Here is a 24,801-nt window from a genome sequence, read left to right on the forward strand (position 1 = left end):
TGACCTTTGGGGACCAAGGTGATGACATTTAAAAGGGGAAGAATATCAGTTAAGTGGTTTGGAAACTCATTCTTGTATTGTTTTGGAGAAGACAGTGGCTGTTTTCTGCCCTTGAGCAAAAGTCTGTCTGAAATTAAATCAGAGAGTTTTAGATTAAGGGCCTTGGCAGAGGAGAATTCAGGAGAATCAAGTCTTGCCTGTGTTGCTTGCTTATTTATTAATGGCCACTCCCATGCACCTGTCTAATGGAAATGAGCAGGGTACATAAGGAAAATGCACAAAGTACAGTTTAAAGAGATAAGGACCACTAAGTAGTGCTCAGAGGAATGAAGTTTAAATAAAATCTACTGCTAAGTGGAAGAAAGGGAAAAGCCACACACAGCTATGCTTCCAACCTGTAAAAGAAAATTAAAGAAAAACTTAAACAGTGAAGAAAACCACCAAAACCACAAAACTGGTGAGGAGATAAATGAATGTGGGGGCCACGATCTAGCTCCAGTAAGCATCAGAACTTGGCAGCTTTATTCTGGCTTATGGAATCTCCCTACATTTGTGTGTCCAGAGTGTCCCTCCACAGATGCCCAGAGACGCCATTGAGCAAATCTGGGAGAGTGAATGCTGGATTTCACTGGAGAAGCCAAGATTGGGAGATGCCAGTCTTCCTGTATTTGCAAGGAGAGCTGCTATTATGTGTGAACCAGCCTGAAAGGGCTGAAGAGCCAACACAGCTGACAGGAGCTGGAGGACTGAAGAGAGCTTTGGCAGCAGACATGGAGATGCAGTTTGCAGTTTGCCCAGCTGGTTTTTAGTCTGTAATCCAGCATTTCCTCACTTTGCTCTTTCCCTTCCTTTTAAAACACAAATGCACATCCTTTGCCACTGTATATTTCAACTATGTGATCTATGTTTTATTTTCTTATAGAGGGGTTGCAGTTAAGAGATTGTGTTGAGCCTCAGAAGAAAGTATAAACCTTGAAGTTTTAAAGTGTTGAGACTGACAGACTATGCAGACTTTCAAGTTGGACTGAGGTTCTTTTACATTCTGTTATATCTACTTTCCTATGGGGCCAGGTGGTGGTGGAATATGGTAGTTTGAATGAAGATGGCCCCCGTTGGCCTAAAGACTTGAATGCTTGGTCATTAGGGACTGTCACTATCCCATGGATTAGGACTTATGTCACTCAGGGTGGTCTTGGAAGATTCCAAAGCCCAAGACAGAAACTGCCTGAGGAACCAGATGTGGAACTCCCAGCTACTGCTCTAACACCATGCCTCCCTACCTGCCAGCATGCTTCCCTCCATGAGGGCAATGGACTAAACCCCTGAAACTGTAATTAGGTCCCAGTTCAATGATTTCTGTTGTTGTTGATGATGTTGTTTTTGTTGTTGCCATGATCCTGGTGTCTCCACAGCAAGAGAACACTCAGACACAAGTTGACTTTAGAAAGAAATTGTTGTAAAGACCTTTCAGTGAAAACTGAGAAACTTGTGTCTTCTTTTGTTGTATCAAATTTTAAACTGTTTTTTTAAACTAACACCTTGCAAAAAGAAGATCAATAAGTGTCCATCTGACTCACAGGATGCTGGAGTAACATTGTAGTTAGAGTGAGTATTCACAGATTTGCAGCTCTGCCCTTGATTCCATCCTCTCAGATGGTCAGGACCTGCTCTCTCCCTTTTCCTGACAGAGAGAGACTGTGATAGTGTGGTCATGTTCTTGTATTGGATCATGAACATACTACACACAATCTGTAATATTCTATCATTCTCTCTCTCTCTCTCTCTCTCTCTCTCTCTCTCTCTCTCTCTCTCTCTCTCTCATGGCTGGCTCTAGGTAAGTAAGCTGCTCTTTCAAGAGCAGTCTCAAAAGACATCTTGGTAAATAGGGACAGAGGACTCTTGGGGACAGCTCAGCAGGAACCTGAGTCCTTTCCAGCTGCCATATAAAGAAACCTTATCTCTCCCTATCACATGTGGCCAGCACTAGGCATCTGCCTGTTGCTGATCCACAAGAGAGTGAAACAATGGTCTCCTTCGTTGGAAGACAAGCCTATGACAAGAAAGCAACTGCTACCTCTGACTGCCCGTGTCAGCTCTAGAAAGACACTGAATTCTCAAAACAAGAGCACAATAAACACAGAAAGCCATGCTTATCCCAAGATAGCTGTATACCCCTGCCTTCATAAGTCTGAACAAAAAATGATCTCCACATTGTTCTGACTCTGGTAGTGGGAGGTTGAATTTCCAAATGGACTCTAACATTAATCCCTTGTGTTGTTTGGAGCTAGTCACTCAGCCTGACTCTAATCACAGATAAAAATGTGTTTAAAGTTAAAAAAAAAAAAAAAAAAAAAAAAGAAACCTTATCTCATGTGACCCCAACCCTAGAGAAGCCTTGAGAAAACTCAACAAGAAGAAAACAGAACCTGGGCATACTCCTGAGGCAGGGTCACCAAGGACTCTTGATGTCACACACTGTGGGAAGTATCAGTGGTTGCAGTCTCCATATGCTGAGCTTGGCTGCTTTGCTACAGTGCAGCAGATAACTGAGAAGTGCAGTTCTCAAACAATCTTCTTGGGGAAGTCAGAGAACTCTGAGCTAAAGCTAGAGTGTCCAAAGATGAGGAATTATCCTATTCTGCATTTCTCTCTGCACTAAGCTATTATAAGGCAAACATCTTAGCATTTTATTTCAATTATAAGTGTTCAAAGCAAAGTCTTAGTCCAGGCTAGGTCAGGGGTGGGCAATCCCAGGGCCCTGGATTCCCCATCTCTCCAGTTTCACTTCTGCTCCTAACCTGGGTGAGATCCTTCTCCAGGACACTAATGAATGACTTGCTCTCAGATCTCACCCCCATTAGATAGCAAGATCCTGGGAAACCAGCCACCTTGGCCTTGGGCTCTGGTTGTGAAGTCCTGGCAGATTGCAGAATTCAGACCCGCCCTGATTGCCAGATGGGGGCAAGGGCGCAGCGAATGCTGCTTCTGCTGCAGGCGACCGCCCTGGCCTGGACCCAGACACTTGAGGGTTGGTGCGGCGTCGGGAGGGAAAAGGCCTCTGTGGACATGGGCGGGGCGGGGACCGCACCTGGGAAGTCGCTTCCCCGGGTCGCCCACCGCACCCTCCGCCCCTTCTCCACCCTCGTCCGGAGCCCCGCGCCCTGCTCCCTTCCGGGACCGCTTACCAGCCCCGTGTCCTGGGAGGAAGTCGGGGTCTCACCGCGCGCTGCCCCCAGGCTCACACTCGATGCCGTATTTCTCCACTGCCATGCCCCGGCCCGGCCACGGGAAGCCCCTGTACACGGAGGCCGGCTACGTGAACGACATGCAGTTCGTGCGCTTCGACAGCGACGCGGAGAATCCGAGATATGAGCCGCCCGCGCCATGGATGAAGCTCCAGGGGCATGAGTATTGGGAGCTACAGACAAAAGTCGCACAAGGCCATGAGAAGAGTTTTCCAGTGCATCTAAGGACCCTGCTTGGCTATTACAACCAGAGCAAGGGTGGTGAGTGACACCAGGTCGGAAGTCACAACCCCTCCTCCTCTCACTCAGGGGCCAGAGAAGTCCTGGGTCCCAAGTCCCAGGAGCTCCCCAGAACTTGCGGGACCCGCTGGGACCCAAGACCCACTTTCACTTTTAGTTTAGGGGATTGCTAGGGCGCAAAGGGCGGGCGGAGCTGACCGCGAGGTCCCGCAGGCTCTCACACTTTCCAGTGGATGTATGGCTGTGACGTGGGGTCCGACGGGAGCCTCCTCCAGGGGTAATGGCAGTATGGCCTACAACAGTCGCGGTTACATCGCCCTGAAAGATGACCTGAAAAATGGTCAGCAGCGGACAGGGTGGCGCTCATCACCCCACCCAAGTGGGAGCAGGTTAATAAGGCAGAGCATTACAAGGCCTACCTGGAGAGCACTTGCATGGAGTGGCTCCACAGCTGCCTGGAGCACTGGAAGGAGACACTGCTGTGCACTGGTGCAGGGGCTGCGGACATCTCCTCCCTCTGCTCTTGGGCTGGGGCTCAGTCCTGGGGAAGAAGAAACCCTCAGCTGGGGTGATGCCCTTGTCTCTTCTTGTCTATATATACACTTATCTTTTTTTTTAAGTGACAAAAAAAAAATCACACATTGAAATTAACCAGAACAGAAGCCATACATCTCAGTGAATTTCTATCCAGTTAGAATAGCCATTCTGAACCGCTGAATATTCATTTTGAATTATCAAATAGAAACCCAGTACCAATAGACAAAAAAAAAAGAAAGAAGAGGGAGGGAGGGAAGGAGGGAGGGAGAGAGTCCAGGACAGAGGTAGAACTAGAAAACAATTGGCTTCTTGCCCTGTCTCATACCTCATGGTGATTATCTGCATTCTGTCTCTTCTTGTCTCTCAATATTTACCTTCCTTGTTTCCTTTTGGCCATGTTATACTGTACACATGTATTCAATTGGATACATTTATACATATGCTTTTTGCTATATCCCACACATGAGGAAAGGCTATGTAATTTTCTTCCTGACCTTGTGTAACATCAATAACACTATATATGCTAAGTTCACCCATTTACCTTGGTTGTTTGTGATTACATTGTTTAGAGCTGAATAGTATTCCATAGCCTTGACATTTCATGTCCAGCACCTCTACCACATGCCTTTGATTTTCCTGTCTATTTTTGGGCAGTTTCACCCTGTTCCTGTCACTAGAGCTCTGCAGTATAATTTGAGGCTGGGATTGAAACACCTCCAGATCTTACTCCTGAGACTGGCTCTGAGTGATCTTTTAAATTATTTACAATTCATATCAAATTAATGAGAGTCTAATACTAGTGCATTATGTCTGTAGGTTACTTTGGTAGAATGGCCATTTTCACCATATTACCTCTGCCAGTCCTGGAGCAAGGGTTTTAGGTCCAGCATCTGACATCCTCTTAGGTGATTTCCTACTACAGTACCTTGCAGTTTGCAAGGTAGACTTCTATCATTTCCTTGATCTGATAGATCCCTGAACTCTTAATTCTTTGAGAGTTATTGTGAATGACATGTCTCTCCAATGTCCTCCTCTGAGAGTGCACTGTTGTATAAGTGAAGGCTACTTTTTTCTTTCATTGATTTTTGTGTCCTTAAACAATAAGTGTTTCTTAGGTCCAGGAGTTTTCCTGTGGCTCAGCTGAGTATTTAAAGATTCCTCTGGTTTGGAAAAATACATAATGTGGCTTCATCCTTTCCTATATTGATCCCTTTTGTGTCTTTCTTTTGTCTAATTTTGAAGCAAATATGAAATTATCACCGTCTCAAAGGAGATACCAGAGAATGACATCCTTGTCTGAGTCTGACTTCAGACAGAAGAACTCTGGCTCTCTTTCTTTTGACACAGTTTTCAATTCTCTCCCTCTCTGGCACATGAGAGGAGGAGAGTTCTCCTGGGACTCCTCATCTTTTATCAGGAAAGGGTCTCCCTTCTCCAAGTCTCAACCTTCTCTCAGGACAGCTAAGAGTGAGTCTCAGGAGGGGAGGAGTCCTTGTGAGCCTTGGCCTTGCTCAGGGCACATTCTCCCCCTCCATACAAGGTCTTTGGAGTCTGACTCCAGTGATGGTCAGCTTCTGACACACCTGGTCAGGAAAGAAGTAAATTTTCCTAGTGAGCACCTGGAGTCCCTGACCATGGCCTCCTTAACCCAGATCTAAAATTTCCAAATGATAAGATTGTCCAGAGTACTGTGTCTAAGCTATAGAAGAGGGATTTTTACCTGTACCACACCTGATTCAATCCATCCCCAGGGCGGTCTCAGGGGCATTGCTGGAGGTCACAAAAGAAAGAAAAAAGCCTGCACTTTCCAACTTTTCTCTTCAGATCCCCCAAAGACAAAAGAGACCCATCATGCCAGACCTGAAGGTGGTGTCACCCTGAGGTGCTGGGCCCTGGGCTTCTACCCTGCTGACATCACCCTGACTTGGAAGAGAGAGGAAGAGGACCTGACCCAGGACATGGAACCTATGGAGACCAGGCCTTCAGGGGACGGGACCTTCCAGAAGTGGGCAGCTGTGGTGGTGCCTTCTGGAGAGAAGCAGAGATACACATGTCATGTGGACCATGAGAGGCTGCCTGAGGCCCTCACCCTAAGATGGGGTAAGGACAGTGTGGGTGCAGAGCTGGGATCAGGGAAAGCTGGAACCTTCTATAAACCCTGGATAAGGTTAGGGTTGTTGGCAGGAGACATGACTCTCACTTTCTCTCCCTTGCCCTCTCCTTCCCAGAACCTTCTCAGTCCATCATCCCCATTAGAACCATTGTTGGTGCTGTCCTTGGAGCTGGGGTCATCTTAGGTTTTATCATTGGTGGTGTTAAGATGTGGATGAAGAAGAAGAGAAAGGGTATGGAAGGGCTGCTACTTGGTTCTTTCACAAGGGTGCACTGTAAATATGAGGCAGTGCACATGTACCATATGTGCAACCGTGCCCATCTCTGGATTTGTGTGCTGACACCCATCATACAGTAAAGCACATGAAAAATGAAGGGGAGAGTAACAACCCTGATGGTGGAGGTGATCCACACATGAATCTCTGCGGTCAGAGGTCAGAGGGGAAGCTTCCTGCACAGCACTGCAGATCTCAGGCTGCCATTGGTTCACTCCCTGCATAACTCCCTCCTCATGCCTCCTGCACCTTCCTACTCCTGCTGTTATTGTTCTGGAAATCTCCTGGGACCAGGACTTCCCAGGTTTCTCATAGTGTTTCTTCTCACAGGTGAAAACAGTGGCTATGCTCCTGCTGCAGGTCAGTTTGGGAAGGGACAATTATCCCTGAGGCAGTTGGTGTACAAGCTGAGCTGAAGATCAGCTGTCAGCCTCCTGACTATGACCCCTTATTTCTTTCTTTCTTTTTTTTTTTTTGTTTTTGTTTTTTTTTGTTTTGTTTTGTTTTTCGAGACAGGGTTTCTCGTGTAACCCTGACTGTCCTGGAACTCACTCTGTAGACCAGGCTGGCCTCGAACTCAGAAATCTGCCTGCCTCTGCCTCCCAAGTGCTGGGATTAAAGGCGTGCACCACCAAGCCCGGCGACCCCTTATTTCTTGTACTGCAGACAGGCACAGTTCCTAGACCTCTGACTTGTCTCTGGAGCCTTGAAAAGGTGACACTTGGGGCCCTGAGATTGGGGCTGAGGCAAACTGGAGAGGACTGGGTCCCTGGGCCACTCAGATTTAGACCTGTGAGTGAGAGAGGAGCCTTTGACATGTTTAAATATTGACTGTGCTGACTCTTGTTCTTCATCTTGGGACAGCTGCCTCATGGGACCAAGTGACAAGATCTGACTTCTAAACAGTGAGATCACTTTGCGGAGCAGTGTCTGGGGGGTTGCGCTTTTCTCATGCACACAATGGGAAGACCTGGAGACACCAGCCTAACCCAGTACACAAGGACTCTGTCTCTGCACTGCCTGTCATCTCTTCCTCAGCCAACCTTCCTGGTCTAACAGGTACTTGGGGACATCTGCATCCTGTCAGCTCCATGAACTGCAGCTCCTCACTTCCACACTGAACATAAGAATCTGAATGTGAACTCCAGGTAAATTAAGGGACTGAGACTACTCAGAGTGCTGTGGAGGAAATAAATGGCAGCATGGAGAACCTTCCAGAATCTGTGTTTTCTGTGCTGAGGGTCAGGTGGGACAGGATTCCTCTGTGGGGTCTTGTGTGACAATGGGGCCCAGGGAGCCCTTGTGGGAAGCTGTGAAAATATCACCTGGGGTTTTCTGGAGAACCCAAGATATGGGAGATGCCAGTCTTCATGTATTGCCAAGGAAAACTACCAGCAGGTGTCAGCCTGCCTGAGGGAGAGAAGTGCATTGCATACAACATGGTTGACAGGACTTGGAGATCTGGAGAGAGCTTTGGCATCAGACGTGGAGATGTAGATTACAGATTGCCTGGTTTTTAGTCTTCCATCCAGTATTTCCTCTATTTGCCCCTTTTCCTTGTAAAAAAAAACCAAATGTACATCTTGGGCAACTGTGTGGTAGAAGTATGTGACCTACATCTTGATTTTCTTTCTAGAAAGGTTGCAATTAGAAGATTGTCTTGAGTCTCAGGAAAGACGATAACTTTGGACTTTTAAAATGTTGACACTGGCAGATTATGGGGACATTCTAAGTTAGACTGAGTACATTTTGCATTATGATATGGCTACAAGCCTAAGGGTCCAGGTAGTGGAATATGGTAGTTTGAATGAAAATGGCCCCCATTGGCCCATAGAATCGAGTGCTTGGTCATTAGGGAGTGGCACTATTTAAATGGATTAGGAGGTGTGCTCCAAAAACCAACCAGTCCAGAGGCTCTCTTCCTGCTGCCTGAGGAACCAGATGTAGAATCCCCAGCTACCTCTTTGGCACCTTGGCTGCCTGCATGCCAAAATCCTTCCAATGTAATTAGAATGACCCAAACCTCTAAAATTGTAAAGTAGCCCCATGGAATGCTTTCTTCTATAGGAATTGCCATTGTCATCCTTTCTCTTCTCAGAAACAGAACAATTACTAAGACACACGATGAATTTTAAAAAAGAACAACAACAAAAAAAAACTTAGTGGGTTGAGAGATGGCTCAGTGGTTAAGAGGTTAATAGCACTGACTGCTCTTCCAGAGGTCCTGAGTTCAATTCTCAGCAACCCCTTCCTGGCCCACACCCATCTGTAACAGGATCAGGTGCCTTCTTCTGGTGTGTCTGAAGACAGCTACAGTGTACTCATCAAATAAATAAATAAATAAATAAATAAATAAATAAATAAATAAATCTTTTCAAAAACTCATTTGCTGGTCAGTGGTGGCACAAGCCTTTAATCCCAGCACTTCCGAGGCAGAGGCAGGCAGATTTCTGAATTTGAGGCCAGCCTGGTCTACAGAGTGAGTTCCAGGACAGCCAGGACTACACAGAGAAACCCTGGCTAGGGGATGAGGGAAACCTCATTTTAAAGATCCTTTTGAGAAAACCTGAGAAACCTGTGTCATCTTTTGTTGTATTAGAAGTTACCCTTTTTTTAAAAAAAAATTAAATCCTTACAAAAAGAAGATCTCTAAATATCCATCTAACTCACAGGATGCTGAAGAAACATTGTATCTAGAGTGGGTTGTAAAAGTATCTTTAATTGTCTTGTTGTAATTGTTGTCTGGGAGACTTACTTCCTCAATCTGCTAAAATAGGGCTAGTCGTGTAAACCTCATGCCTCCATGTAATCCAATCTAGGCCTAGAATGTTTTCAGCCTCTGAGACTAACTCACTATTGCTGGCTCTTTCTGAACTCTACCTGGCTGGATCAACTCAGCTGTCTGGCTCAAAACTCCTCTCCCAGATGAAGTACTCAATCTGGTTTTTCTCTCAGCTTCTGAATTGCACTGCTTGGCTAAAATGAACCCTGGCCATCTTTTCTAATCTTCTGACTCCTTCTGATTCTCTTGCTCTTGCTGGCTTTCCCTGTGTCTAGCTTGTTCTCTCTCCAATCTGTCTCTGTAGAATTCTCCTGGTAACACTGCCTCCTTCTCCCTCTCTGTGCTGCTCCAGTCTCCCTCTCAACTCTACTGCACTGCTCTCCAGGAACTCCACTGTATCCTGTACTGTGCTCTCCTCCTCCTGTACTGTCTGTCTCCCCCTTAAGTAGCTCCCCTTTCTTCTCTCTTCCCCTGAGAGTCGGGCAGATCCTATTCAGTCAGATCTTTCTCCAGTTTGTCACCTTTTCTGCCACTCTATTACACATCACTTGCAAACAGGAGTGCTTCCTTCTACAACCTCACTCTACCTCCATTCTGTAGGATGAAAGATGTGTTCCATAATGCCTTGGATCTAGGCTTTTTTTTTTTTTTTTTTTTTTTTTTTTTTTTTTTTACCTGAAACTTGCTCTATACCAGTTGGCCTTAAACTCAGAGATCTGCTTGCCTCTATCTCTTGGAATTGAAAGCATGTTTTTATTCCTGAAGTGTCTAACAGACCTAGAAGGTATTTGGATATGATCTCCTGCCAGAGCAGCCATGTTCTGAATTGAATTTTCTCTACAGTGGGCTTTCAAAGGTTTCAGACTCTGCTACCTCCAACCTCTTGGGTGTTCAGGGCCTGCTCACTCCCTTCCCCTGATGGAGGAAGCTGGAGTGATGGACTGTGATCTGGGACTGGATAATTAGCATTTACACATAATTATTCTCTCTATTTCTCTCCCTTCTTCCTCTTCTACTTTTGTCTCCTCTCTCCCTCTCCCTCTCCCTCTCCCTCTCCCTCTCCCTCTCCCTCTCCCTCTCCCTCTCCCTCTCCCTCTCCCTCTCCCTCTCCCTCTCCCTCTCCCTCTCCCTCTCCCTCTTCATCTCCCTCTCCCTCTCCCTTTCCCTCTGTCCCTCTCTCTCCCTCTAAAGGTTGGCTTTAAGGAAGTACGCTGCTATGTCTAGCTAGAGCAGTCTCAAGAGAGACATCTAGGTAAGTAGGGACAGAGGACTGCTGGGGACAGAGAGCAATAACCTGAGGCCTTTCCAGCTGCCACATGAGGAAGCCGTATCTCATGTGATCCCAGCTCTAGTGAAGCCTTGAGAAAACACAGCAAAAAGAAAACAACTGTGACCTGGGCACACTCCTGAGCCTGGGTCACCAGGGACTCTTGATGTCACACACTGTATCAGTGCTATGCTGTCTCCACATGCTGAGCTTGGCTGCTTTGCTACAGTGCAGCAGATAACTGAGAAGTGCAGTTCTCCAACAATTTTCCTGGGGAGTTCCAAGGACTCGGAAAGCCACAGCTTTCAAAGAAGAGAACTGTCCTATCTCCAATATTCCCTAAGATACTCTAAGGCAACACTCTTATATTCTTATCATGGTATTTCAACTTTAAGTGTTAGGGCAAATTTTAGTCCCCAGGTGAGGTCAGGGGTGGGGAAGCCCAGGTCTGGGGATTCCCTATCTCCCCAGTTTCACTTCTGCTCCTACCCTGTGTCCTACCCGGACACTGGTGAAGTGCTGGCAGATCTCACCCCCATTTGGTAGCATGATCATGGGAAACCAACCAGTCTTGCTGTGGTCACAGGTTATACACTCCATGCAGCCCGCCAGACTCAGATGCATCCTGGCTCCCACAAGGGGGCGATGGTGCCCTGCATGCTGCTCCTGCTCCTGGCTGCCACCCTGGTCCCTACCCAGACCATGTGGGTGAGTGCTGGGTTGACAGGGAAATGGCCTCTGTGGGGAGGGTCCAAGGCAGCACCAGGGAAGCAGAGTCCCTGCTTCACCCTCCAGACCTTCTGCCCCCTCTCCTGAGCCCCGCTCCCTCCTCCCCTCTCGGCATGCTCACCCAACAAGGGTCCCAGGAGGAGTTCTGAGTGTCACCTTGCAGCCCCCAGGCTCACACTCACTGAGGTATTTCCACACTGCGATATCCAGGCCAGGTCTCATGAATCCTGGGTATATAGTAGTCGGCTATAAGAAAATCTGCTACATGGACGGCTAGGACATGGATACTCTGAGATATGAGCTGCATGCATGGTGAAGGGAACAGGTGGGCCTGGAATGTTGAGAGATGGATATGCAAAGAGAGCTGAGGAGAGCCAGGGAACCTTCAGGCTCTGTTTGGCTACTACTTACAAAGTCAAGATGCTAAGTTTCTGGGAGTCAGAAGCCAAGTCCCCAAGGGTTCAAAGGTTCTACAGAAACGGAAACTATGAGGGGTCTCCCATTTATTTTAAGGAAGGACACAGGAGGGTGGGGCCGCAGATCAAGGTTGAAATTCGAGGACCTGGCCAAGCTCTCACACCATCCAAGCTAAGTCTGGCTGTGATGTGGATTAGAACAGGCACCTCCTTTGCAGGTATGAGCAGTTTGCCTAGGATTGCCACAATTACATCACACTGAACAAGGATCTGAAAACAAGGACAGCGATGGACACAACACAGCAGCACTCATCATCCAGAGAAAGTTGGTGGAGGCTGGTGAGGCAGAAAGATACAGGACCTACCTGGAGAGCCAGTGCATGTAATCACTCCGCAGACACTTGGAGCATAGGAAGAACTGCAGAACACAGGTCTCAAGGGCAACTTCTCACTCTGCCCTCAGGCTCTGGCTCAGTCCCAAGAAAAAAGAAACCCTCAGTCTCTGAAAGTGAACAGCTCCAGGCCAAGCTGGGGCCTAGCTGTTTGTGGGCTTTTTCATGTGCAAGACTAAGCCTGCTCTTATTCAGAGATTGCTGGTATACTTCTTCTTTGGGGTCCCAGTGTGTGAAAGCCTGGAGCTCAGGATCCAGGGACACTGTCTAGGGTGGGTGGGAAAGGAGGCTCTGCCTGCTGCTGTGGGAGGAAAGTTGTAAAAAAAGCCATTGCACACCCCAGGATTAATCCCAGGATTGGGAGACAGAGGAAAATGATTCTCTAATGTCTAGCCCAGTATGGGCATAGTGAATTCAAGGGCAATCAGAACTCCCCAACTTGCTTCATGGTCATTATGTTTTTTCCAGGAATAGAAACCCTGACTAAGACAGTAGGGCAACTAGGAAACCAGAACAGGGTGTAGCTTTCAGAAAGCTGGAAGCCAAGACTCTAAATGTCTTCACTGCAGAAATCACACCTTGGAGGAGATGTATAGGATTCACACTCATACCTGATACTGTGCATGCAGGTGTGGAAGTATCTCAGGGTAACCCACAGATATGTATACAGGTTGGAGATACCACAGGATCACTTTCAAATATGAATACAGATGTGCAAATATCACAGGAAAGCCCATAAATATGGACAACTCTCTTTCATGCAACAGCTAAAAAAAAAGAACTTGAAAACCTGGTATGACTGTGTACACCTTTGATCCAGGGACTCAGGATACAGAGGCAGAAATGTGAGTTCAAGGCCATCCTGGTCAACAAAGTAAGTCCAGGATAATCAGTGATGGCTACACTGAGAAAACCTGGCTCTAAACAAAACAAAACAAAACAAAACAAAACAAAACAAAAGATGTGTTCAGGGCAGAGAGCCTCGTCAAAGAGCTTACTCTCTTCCAACAGAGCACACCAATTCCAGAGCCTCCTTGGCACTCCAGTCAGCCCATGCAAAGACACCAGCTCCTGATGTATTCACTGCAGGAAGAGAATGGTCAACCAGAGGGAGATCAGAAACCCAGGAGGTGACAGGTAGTGGTGATTCATGCCTTTAGTGCTAGCACTTGGAAGGCAGAGGTAAGCAGAACTCTCTGAGATTGAGGCCAGCCTGGTCTACAAAGTGAGATCCAGGACAGCCAGGACTGTTACACAAAGAAACCCTGTCTTGACACCCTTGGCTGTGACCTCGGCTTCTGGCGGTCTGCTTACACCCTTGTCCTCCAGCTCAGGCCTCTGGGCTTGGCTCTGGTGTTGGTTGGGTGTGTTCTTTCTTTGCCTACTCTACCACCAGGGGATTGTTCCCCAAGCGCAGGCATGCGGGGCTTTCCTGTGCACACTATGCTGAGCTCCCTTCCCTGGCCTGCTCCTGCCTCTCTAAAATGTTCTCTAACTGCAGTTCTGGGCGTGGAAAGCTAAATGCGCGTGTGCTGCTTCCGCACCATGGAGGGCTTTTCCATAAGAGAGCAGGAGTCACTTTGTAGGGATGTAGTGCAGTTGTGACTCGGTTCCCGGACATTTTCTGGTCCCTTGCTCCAGCCTAACAGGAGCTGAGGGTTGGGTGCAAGGTTTTCTAAAAGTTTGCAAACTGAGTATGGAGGACGTTGGAGAGAAAGCAACATTTACCATGCTCCTCGGAGACGCTAAGAAGAGTGGAGGTGAAGCCCTGGTGTGGCCTCCAAAGTGACTGAACAATGCAGAAGGACAGTGGCCCATTGGTGCCTTTACAGTATTTTGGTTTAGGCTATGCAGCCCTGGTTGCTACCCGTGGGATTATTGGCTATGCGAAAGCAGGTAGTGTGCTGTCCCTGGCTGCTGGACTCTTCTTCGGGGGCCTAGCAGGCCTGGGTGCCTACCAGCTGTCTCAGGATCCCAGGAATGTGTGGGTTTTCCTAGCTACATCTGGGACCTTGGCCGGCATTATGGGGATGAGAGTCTACAACTCTGGGAAATTTATGCCTGCAGGGTTAATCGCAGAAGCCAGTTTGCTGATGGTTGCCAAAGCTGGAATTGGTCTGTTGAGTTCACCTCATCCATAACAGCCATAACCCTGCGTGGACTCCTAAAGAGTTGAAGCTCTCCAGACCTCCACATTACAATGTTGAAGAGATAAGTGCAGCATATTTACAAGGTCGGACATTTTTCAAAGACCCACCCTGAGCACACTGAGGCAAACTTGCTGTTGCTGTGGTGGCCATTCAGAGGTGGCAAGCGTCCGACCTCAGCTAACGCTGCCTTCTTGCGGCTTCATTCTCAAGTTATGATGCCTTGCCTTTCTGTACTCATAGATAAAGGGGTAAAATATTGACTGTCAACACGGGGGCGGGGCAGAGCTTTCTGTCCTGCCCAGAAGTGTGTGAAATCTCTTGGAGACGTTGGTGATGTGGGATCTTTTGCACAGGTCTGCTATGAAATTATGTTATGGTGACATTATCAGTGAAAATAAAGTTTTCTATTAAGAACAAAAAAAAAAAGAAAGAAAGAAAGAAAAGAAAGAAAAAAAGAAAGAAACCCTGTCTTAAATATTTAGACAAGACAGACACACAGACAGACAAGAAACCAGGAGGTGTAGGAGGCTCAGTGCAGAGAGGGGACCATCTTGGGTCCAGTGCCTTCCTTCCTACAAGTTCTCAAATTCACTGAGGCTCTTGGTGATTCGCAGAGGCTACACTTGTCTACTAGTGTTGGGACACACTGAGCAAAGCATGGAGAGGTAGCTGGCATGGCAAGTCCTGCCACCAGACACGTAGACCTGCAGGCCTCAGATTCGGGCCCTAGAGGAAGATACTGCCTTAGTGAACCAGCATGAAACCACGGAGGAAGTTAAAATTGGGTGCATGTGCTCTGGAGAGAATGGGATCTGCAAGCACACAGATGTACCAGAAGGTGGCGCTGCGAGTTCTGAGTTTCTGAACTCACTAGGAGCTGAGCTTGGTGCAGCCCTGGCAGGCCAACCAGCCACCCTGGCATGGAGATATTTGATGCAGTCAGAGCTGCCCACAGAGCTCTGACAATGAATTGGACAGAGACAAGCTTTGCCTCAAATGCTCTGGAGTTCTGTGCCTTCTCAGTGCAGCAATCACCCACCATAAAGGCAGCAGAGAGTAATCAGATAGAGACATCAAAGTCACTGGCATCCTGCTCTTCCTCTCTCTTGAAGATTTATAACTCAGTCTCCCAGGGTGTTTGGGCAGATACCACCTGCATCTGATGCCTCAACTGCCACCTTACATACCGGATGCAGGAGCTGTCAAGGCAGTTACACAAGGCCCTGAGAACCACACCTGCTGATGGGCTTCAGCTTGGCCTACATCTTCTGAACCAGCACCTCATGGCCAGAGAGGACCTAGACCACTTAGCACTGCCAGCTCCAGGAAGGACTTCAAAACAGCCACAAGTACAGTCTAGAGCATCTGAGGGTCTCCTACTGGCTGGTTTGCATAAACCAGAGGACACTTCTCCCAGTTCCTTGGATTCAGTTTGCTGTAGACCTTGGTTACCTTGGTCTGTTCATCTGGTCAGAACCTGTACTAGCTCACCCTCACTGGCTCTCTAGCCCTTGGTCCCTGCAATTTCACCAAGTGAAAAGAGATATGCCCAAGCCTCCCTTCCAGCACTGCAGAAACATTTTGCTCCTACAAAGATTCAAGAAAGCCTCCAGCCTGCAAATGTCCATGAACAGTCCATCTTGTGCTTGTGAGGTCTGCAGGGTGTTTGGGTCTCAGCTGCAGGAGCTGGCTCTGCATACCCAGGAGCCCAGGAGGTTCTGATACCTGTAGCTGTCCCAGAAGAGAAAAAGAACTCAGAAGCTGAGGTCAAAGTTGACAGCAGAGAGGACCTGCCCTCCTCTTCATCCTGGCTGTCCTCTGGGTGCCTCTGCTCATCTGACTCCCAGCTCTCGATGACCCCAGTTTCCAGGGTGAAGCCACAGTTTACTCTGGAGGCTGTGGACCATACTGCTGCCCTGAGCTGCCTGCAGGCCTGGGAGTGAACAGTGCCCTGTTAGTTTGACCACAGTGACTTTCTGCTCAGCAGGTCTGCAGATTATACAAATAAGGGCTGGTGTGGGAGCAGGGTTACAGCCATTTCCCACCTTGGCAGACATTCTGGGAAAGAAGCAGACAGTGCCTGAGACCTTAGTCACCTGAGCCCTGACCTTCATGTGGGTTAACACTGCTGCTTCCTGCACTTGTCAGGAATGCCACCCCACATTGCCTGGGTGAGCATCCTAACTCCCCAGGAGATGTCTCAATGCTCTCCTTAGCATTTCAAAGCAGTACTCTGAGGTGTGAGGTCTTGACTATGCATAGAAATCTGTGCAGTGAATCAGAGGCCAGAAACTAAAGGAGGGAGTTGACTCCAGATGTGGATATGGGTTCTGAAGGAGAATCCCAGGCAGGCTGGCCTCAGACATCTGTGCATTGATGGGAAGCACAGGGATGCCTTGAGAGGGACAGAGAGATTTCTGAGTGCTTTGGAGGCAACAGACAAATCCATACACGAAAAGGAGAATCAAACTGAGCAGCAGCTGAAACCATTATCTGACCCAGGATGGAGAGCCCAGAGGGGGAAAGAAACAGCCATGTTCACAGACTCAAAGACAAGAGGAAGCAGGAAGTCTAGAAAGGGAGAGCAACAGGCTATGTTGATAGCATGTGTGTGTGTGTGTGTGTGTGTGTGTGTGTGTGTGTGTATGTATGTGTGTGTGTGTGAGTCTGTGTGTGCGTATGTGTGTGCTTGTGTTTTAATATGTGTGAGTGTGTGTTCGTAATTGTGTGAGTGTGTGAGTTTGTGTATGAGTGTGTATGTGAGTGAGTGTATGAATGTGTGTGTGAGTTTGTGGGTATGAGAGAGTTTGTGTTTGTGATTGTGTGAGTGTGTGTGAATGTATGTCAGTTTGTGTTTGTGATTATGTGTGTGAAAGTATGTGAGTATGGGTTGGTGATCATGTAAGTTTGTGTGTGAGTGTGTTTGTGAGTGAGTATGTGTGTGTTATGTGTGTGAATGTTCGTGAGTGAGTTGTGAATGTGTGTATGTGAGTGTGTGTGTGTGTGAATGTGTGTATATGTGACTGTATGAGTGTGTGTGTGTGTGTGTGTGTGTGTGAATGTGTGTCCGTGTCTGTGCTTGTATGAATGTCCATGCACTTATATAAGAAAAAGAAGACTAATAGAGTTCTGGATGAATGGCTTTTAGTGTTAAAAGACCTCAGACGGAAATATTGGAGTAGTTGGCTATTCTGGGCAACTTAGAGATCAGGACAACGATGAAAACATCTTCCCATTTCTCAGAAGACAATGCAGGCATGGGATGCACACAGTAACAAGGCCACTGAGAGGTTAAAGAGAAGTCATGCTAACAAGGGAGGATGATGCAGCATGAAGGAAATATGAAGAAGCTGACAGTCTGGTGCTGCTGTGCAAAACTGTTATTTCCCCAGTGCAGGTGGACCTGACAGGAGACTTTTAGGACCTGCTGTGGATCTAGCACAAAGATGTTTGGACCCATTTTTTATGTATTTAGAACACAGATTCCATAGCAGTTTGGCTTGGCAGTGTGAGCTAACCCTAAACCACTACAGGTGAACACAGACTCCTGGTCTCTGTCTGTGGGAAACTGTGTGGTGCTTGCTGGTCAAAGCCTCCTGCTTTTTTTTTTTTTAACATATGTGTTTAATTAGATATTTTCTTCCTTTACATTTCAAATGCTATCCCAAAACTCCCCTATACCCTCCCCTCGCCCTGCTCCCCTACCCACTCACTCCCACTTCATGGCCCTGACTTTCCCCTGTACGGGGGCATATAAATTTTGCTAGACCAAAGGGCCTCTCTTCCCAATAATGGCTGACTAGGCCATCTTCTGCTACATATGCAGCTAGAGACATGAGTTCTGGAGGTACTGATTAGTTCATATTGTTGTTCCACCTATAGGGTTGCAGACCCCTTCAGCTCTTGGGTACTTTCTCTAGCTCCTCCTACATTGGGGGCCCTGTATTCCATCCTATAGATGACTGTGAGCATCCACTTCTGTATTTGCCAGGCACTGGCAAAGCCTCCTGCTTTAAAGAAAACATCTCTCCACTGCATTCCAGACCACCTGAGGACCATCCCAGTGGGGTCAGGTGTGGAGGTAGAAGGGAGCAAAACAACCGCTCTAACCCTGAAAGTTTCCACTCTGATTACCACCTGACATTCTGGGCAGGGCTCAGATAGAGGATGCTATCTATACCCAGGGTTCAGTGCAGAAGAAGGAGTCAAGACAAAGTCCCAAGTCCCCGGAAGTGGCTGTCAGGGTCTGAGGCCTGAAGGCAGGGATTAGGTTGAGCTGTACAGAACTATAGTTTCACTTCCTGCTCTCTGTACCATTGTCAGATTGTTGTCAAAGGCTTTGCACTCCTGTTGAGAGCAGGTACTTAGAAAATGCAATAAAACTCTGTGATTACAAGTTACAAAGTCCAGGACTTTGTACAACTTCGGATCTCCCTAACATGAGGATGGGGAGCATGGTGCCTGGCACCCTCCTGATCCTCCTGGCTGCCTCACCAGGCCAGACCCAGACCTGCGCAGGTGAGTGCTGAATGAGGAGGGAAACAGCCTTTTAGCGGGGTGGGGCTGAAGTCCACCCTCCACCAGACCCTCCACCACTTCTCTAGGGACTCAAGACCCTAGACCTGAGTCCTTCTACTTCCCTGGCCTGCGCACCCTGCCCGGGTTCTGGGAGGAGGTTGGAGTCTCACCATGTGCTGCCCCCAGGCTCACACTCGCTGAGGTACTTCTACACCGCCTTGTCCCGACCTGCAATCAGCGAACCATGGTACATCGCTGTGGGCTACCTGGATGACATTCAGTTCGTGCGCTTCGAAAGCGCAGGGGAGACTGCGACATATAAGCTCCGTGTGCCATGGGTGGAGCAAGAGGGGCCCGAGTATTGGGCGAGAGAGACAGAGATCGTCACAAGCAATGCACAGTTTTTCCGCGAGAATCTGCAGACTATGCTGGACTACTACAACCTGAGCCAAAATGGTGAGGAACCCTCCAAACCTAAGAGTCTGTCCCCACTCCTCTCCCTCTTATGCAAGCCGCCTAATCACTGGGTGCAAAAGGGACTGGGTTTGCCTTTCAGTTTGGAGAAGTCAGTCCTAGGGTTGGCGGGCCTGACTAGGAGAGGGGGGCCAGGCTCTCACACCATCCAGGTGATGTATGGCTGTGAGGTGGAGTATTTCGGGAGCGTCTTCCGCGCTTATGAGCAACATGGCTATGATGGCCGCGATTACATTGCCCTGAATGGAGATCTGAAAACGTGGACAGTGGCGGACATGGCAGCAGAGATCACCCGAAGCAAGTGGGAGCAGGCTGGTTATACAGAGCTCCGTAGGACCTACTTGCAGGGTCCATGCAAGGATTCACTGCTCAGATACCTGAAGAACAGAAAAAATACACAGGTGTGCACAGGTGCGTGGCTGCAGGTAACTCCATGTCCGTTTGCCTCTGTGCTGGGCTTAGTCTAGAGAGAGAAGAAACTCATTAGCTGGGAAAACTCCCATCTCTTTTTCTTTTTTCTTTTTGTTTGTTTGTTTGCTTTTTTGGTTGGGTTTTTTGTTTTTTTAATTTTAAAAGGCAACAACAGAAAAATAACATATGGAAATTACACAAACCAAAGGCTATACCCAGCTCAGTGAGTTTGTATACAGTTAGAATCGCCACTTTGAACCAGTAGAGAATTTGAATTTTACCTATTTTCCATTAAATATACTCATGGCTATCCAACATCGACCCCAGGGGTGTAGGGCAGGGAGAGAGACAGAGAGACAGAGAGACAGAGGCAGAGGCAGAAAGAGATAGAGAGACAGAAACAGAGAGACAGAAACAGTGAGAATCAGTGACAGAATTAGAAGTAGTTATCAATTATTCCCTTCCATTGTCCATCAAGTCCTTTACCTACATTTATTCCTTGCCCATCTCCTAATATTAGCATTTTCTGATTTCATTATGTCATGTTGCAAGTAACAGCAGGTACATTTCTTAACAAGTATATGGTTTTTTGTTTGTTTGTTTGTTTGTTTGTTCTGCTAAATTGCCTCTATGAGCAAAAAGACTGTGGTTTTACTTCCTGTTGTTGTTCTGAGATTGTGTGACTTCGTTTAATATTGTATATTCAAAGTCCATCAATTTTCCTAGATAATTGTGTGATTACATTGTGTAGAGCTCAACAGGATTCCACTATATATATATATGTATATATATATATAATTTTTGATATTTACTTAAGTGAATAATGAGTTGCTTTACTGCAATAGCTAAGATCTAACACTCCATATCAAAGAAGAGAGTAGAGAGTGGACAGTTCTTTCTTTCTTTTTTTTTTTTAAGATTTATTTATTTATTATTATACATAAGTACGATGTAGCTGTCTTCAGACACAACAGAAGAGGGTGTCAGGTCTCATTTCAGGTGGTTGTGAGCCACCATATGGTTGCTGGAATTTGAACTCAGGACCTTCAAAGAGCAATCAGTGTCCTTACCCATTGAGCAATCTCACCAGCCCAGGACAGTTCTTTCTTTTTCCTGATCTTACCAGCAATACTGGGTGTCTCTTCATTTGACACAATGTTCCAGCCTCTTCAGTGTTCCTTTCTCTTCAATATGGGAGAGGGAGAGTACTCCTGTGTTTCCTGACTATCTCAGAGACTGGCTCTCCCAAGGGACCACCTTTGTCTCTGGACAGTCCAGAGTCTCTTCAGGATGAAAAGGCAGAAGAGAAGGTTCCTGTAAGAACAGAAAACAATTCCCATGAGTCTGCAGTGCTTTTGAGCTATGGCTTCTTTCAGGCCTTGTTCTCTGCCCACACCCAACCTCTGTGACATTTGATGTCAGTGATGCTGAATCTCTGAGCCCTACCCAGACAGAAGCAGAGGCCCCTTTTTGCCTCCTGGGACACTTAGCTCCTCCTGGGCACAAGTTCTAGAATTTTCAGAACATTGTATGTAACCTACTGGGGAAATTTGACCTTTGTTCCAGTCATTTCCTTCCCAGGTGGCCTCACAGACACTTCTGGAGTCACCAGAAAAAAATATATGATGCCCAAACTTTCCAACTCTTCTCCTCAGATCCTCCAAAAACACATGTGACCCATCACCCCAGGCCTGAAGGTGATGTCACCCTGAGATGCTGGGCCCTGGGCTTCTACCCTGCTGACATCACCCTGACCTGGCAGTTGAATGGGGAGGAACTGATTCAGGACACGGAGCTTGTGGAGACCAGGCCTGCAGGGGATGGGACCTACCAGAAGTGGGCAGCTGTGGTGGTGCCTTCTGGGGCAGAGCAGAAATACACATGTCATGTGTACCATAAGGGGCTGCTTGAGCCTCTCACCCTGAGATGGGGTAAGGAGAGTGTGGGTGCAGAGCTAGGGTCAAGTAAAGCTGGAGCCTTCTGAAGACCCTCAGCTGGTCAGAGTTGAGAGTTGAGATCATGTTGCTCACTTTCCCCTCATGTCCTTACCCTTCCCTTCCCAGAGCCTCCTCAGTCCAGTATGCCCACCAGGACCATTGTTTGTGCTGTCCTTGGAGCTATGGTCATCTTAGGTTTTATGAGCGGAAGTGTTATGATGTGGATGATAAAGAACAAAGGTATGGAAGGGTCTGTGGCTGGGTGCCTTATGATTATAAACCAATACACATAGACTATATGCACAAGATTGCCCATCTCTGGGTCTGTTTGCAGACACTCACCTTACAATAAAAGACAGATTCATAATGGTAATGGGGGGTCTGCACAGGATTCTCAATGACCTCCCAGAGGTCAGAGGGCAAGGCTCATGCTAAACACTACAGATCTCCAGGCTGGCCTTGGTTCATCCCCTGCATATAATGTCCATGGTCCAGAACTTCCTTGGTCTCTCATATCTTTTTTTTTTTTTAAACAGGTAGAAACAGAGACGAAAACACTGCTGCATGTCAGAATGAGGGGGAACAGCTGCCCCTGAGCACTCGAGGTGAATCTGAGTCACTCATGGTCGAATCTGGGCTGAAGGATCTTCCTCCAGACTCACCAGTGGTCTCCGGACAGTGTCTTGTTACTTCTTCTACTACAGGCAAGGACAGTTTCTGTCTTGTCTCTGGAGACTTGAAAAGGTGACACCTGGGAGCCTGGGATTGGGGCTGAGGCAAACTGGAAAGGACTGGGTCACTGGGTTTTTCATATTTAAACCTTTGAATGAGAGGAAGGCCTTTGAGATGTTTTCATATTGACTGCCCTGACTCTTGTTCTTCATCTTGGGACAGCTGCCACATAGGACCAAGTCACAAGTTCTGACTTCTGAACAGTGAAATCACTTTGGGCAGCAGTGTCTGCAGTTTTATGCTTTTGACTATGCATACAATGGGAAAATCTGGAGAGCACAGTCTGCCCCTGCACACCAAGACTCAGACCCTACATTAGCTGTCATCCCTTGCACAGCCAACCTTCCTGGTCCACATGCATTAGGGGACATGTTCATCCTGTCAGCTCCATGCTGTCCTGGGCGTGTGTCTCCTCACACGCCACAGTGTGTCTCCTCATTTCCATACTGAACATGAGAATCTGAATGTGGATGTCAGGCAGTGGTGGCACAGGCCATTGATCCTAGCACTTGGGAGGCAGAGGCAGGCAGATTTCTGAGTTTGAGGCCAGCCTGGTCTTCAGAGTGAGTTCCAGGACAGCCAGGGCTACACAGAGAAACTCTATCTCGAAAAACAACCAAAAGAGAAAAAAAAATAATAATATGAATGTGGAGGCTGGAGAGATGGCTCAGTGGTAAGAGCACAGAGGTCCTGAGTTCAATCCCCAGAAACCACATGGTGGCTCAAAGCCATATACAATAGCATCCAATGTCTTCTTCTGGTGTGTTGGAAGACACCTACAGTGTACTCACCTACATGAAATGAATAAATCTTAAGAAAAGAATCTGAGTATGAACTCCTTGACCTGAGCAGTTCACTTGTGGGTAAATTTAAGGATTGAGAATATCTAAGTATTGTGGAGGAAATAAATGGCAGCATGGAGGACCTTCCAGAATCTGTGTTTCTTGTGCTGAGTATGTCAGGTGGGGCAGGAGTCCTCTGGCATCTGCTTGTGAATGGGGCTGTGCCAGGTGGAGCTCAGTCCGTGTTCACGTCCTTGCCGCTCTGGTCATTCCTCACCTCTACGTCCTTGGTACTTGTCACTTAATAGAGTCACTGGATGACAGACTCTGATCATAGGAACACTGGCATGGCCTTAGCCTTCTCTTATGACCAGGATTATGAGCCCCTAGGACTGTACCAGGCCTGTTGTGCAGCTGAGAAAATGACATTACCAGTGAAGAAATTTCGGGAGAGTGGTGGTGAACACATTTAATCCCAACATTCAGGAGACAGACAGAAGAACTGTTGTGTCCGGCCAGCAGATCACAGCCTGGGTTCTAGCCTGGAAAGGCATTTTGGAAACCTGGAAGAGAAGAGGGGCTAGGCGACGAGAGAAAATGATGCAGCTAACACAGGCATTCTGATCAAAGCTCAATTTTACTGTTCCGCACGCAGTTATGAAGAAGGGGAAGGGGGCCGGATTCCCGCCAAATAATCTCGGGGTCCAGTAGCAGGGTGACCAGGTGTATGGCTCCAAACAGCAAAACAGCAGGTTCTAGCAGTGGGCGTGGCAGAATGATTGAACAGGAAGCTCCACCCCTGAGCAGGCAGATTTCAGGCTGGGGAAGGGAAGACTACAGAGAACCACTGATTTCCAGGCCATCCTGGACACTCAGGGTGACACAGAGAAACCCTGTCTCCAAATTGGATACATGGGATCAGGGTATCCCTGTGTCCAGCCTGACCATGCAGATGAATGGCAGAATGTGGATCTTTGGGTTTTGGATTAGAAGAACAGTTGCATGCATGAAGCAAGGCTTAAAGAGCCAAGCTAATGGAGGCATGGGAGGCAGAGCTGAGGGCAGGTTGATCTTTGGGAGCCCTGGTAAAGAAGTTTAAAAGGAGAAGAATATCAGTAATGTGGTTTGGAAACTCATTCTTGTATCATTTTGGAGAAGACAGTGGCTGTTTTCTGTCCTTGAGAAAAAAGTCTGTCTGAAATTAAATCAGAGAGTTTTAGATTAAGGGCCTTGGCAGAGGAGAATTCAGGAGAGTCCTGTATTGCCTGTGTTGCTCGCTTATTTATTAATGGCCACTCCCATGCACCCATCTAATGGAAATGAGCAGGGTACATTACGAAAATAAAAAATGTACGGTTTGAAGAGAAAAGGACCACTAAGTCTAGTGCTCATGGGAATGAAGTTTACAGAAAATCTACTGCTAAGTGGAAGAAAGGGACAAGCCACACACAGAAATGCTTCCAACCTGTAAATGAAAATAAGAAGAAAACCACCAAAACCACAAAACTGATCTGGAGATAAATGAATGTGGGGGCCACGTTCTAGCTCCAGCAAGCAGCAGAACTTGGCAGCTTTATTCTGGCTTATGGAATCTCCCTACACTTGTGTGTCCAGAGAGTCCCTCCACAGAGGCCCAGAGAGGCCATTGAGCAAAGCTGGGAGAGTGAATCCTGGATTTCACTGGAGAACCCAAGACTGGGAGATGCCAGTCTTCCTGTATTCTCAAGGAGAGCTGCTATTATGTGTCAACCAGCCTGAAAGAGCTGAAAGAGCCAACACAGCTGACAGGAGCTGGAAATCTG

General features: G+C 47.4%; 1 protein-coding gene and 2 pseudogenes across 1 annotated transcript; all 3 read left to right on the forward strand.

The window, feature by feature from the left end:
- The first annotated feature begins 2,955 nt into the window (after nt 1–2,955).
- Nucleotides 2,956–6,825, forward strand: LOC110312223 (H-2 class I histocompatibility antigen, Q10 alpha chain-like; annotated as a pseudogene).
- Nucleotides 6,826–13,791: 6,966 nt separating this feature from the next.
- LOC110283689 (transmembrane protein 14C pseudogene) lies at nt 13,792–14,136 on the forward strand (annotated as a pseudogene).
- Nucleotides 14,137–18,480: 4,344 nt separating this feature from the next.
- LOC110312222 (H-2 class I histocompatibility antigen, TLA(B) alpha chain-like) lies at nt 18,481–22,233 on the forward strand. Its single transcript, XM_021185773.2, has 6 exons — nt 18,481–18,663; nt 18,850–19,119; nt 19,273–19,548; nt 21,204–21,479; nt 21,612–21,725; nt 22,022–22,233. The coding sequence occupies exons 1-6, from the start codon at nt 18,585–18,587 to the stop codon at nt 22,231–22,233; spliced, it is 1,227 nt and encodes a 408-aa protein (XP_021041432.2). The 5' UTR covers nt 18,481–18,584.
- The last annotated feature ends 2,568 nt before the right edge of the window (nt 22,234–24,801 follow it).

The sequence above is a fragment of the Mus caroli genome, unplaced genomic scaffold, assembly GCF_978045245.1.
Source record: "Mus caroli unplaced genomic scaffold, Mus_caroli_1 scaffold_18, whole genome shotgun sequence".
Classification (NCBI taxonomy): Eukaryota; Metazoa; Chordata; class Mammalia; order Rodentia; family Muridae; genus Mus; species Mus caroli.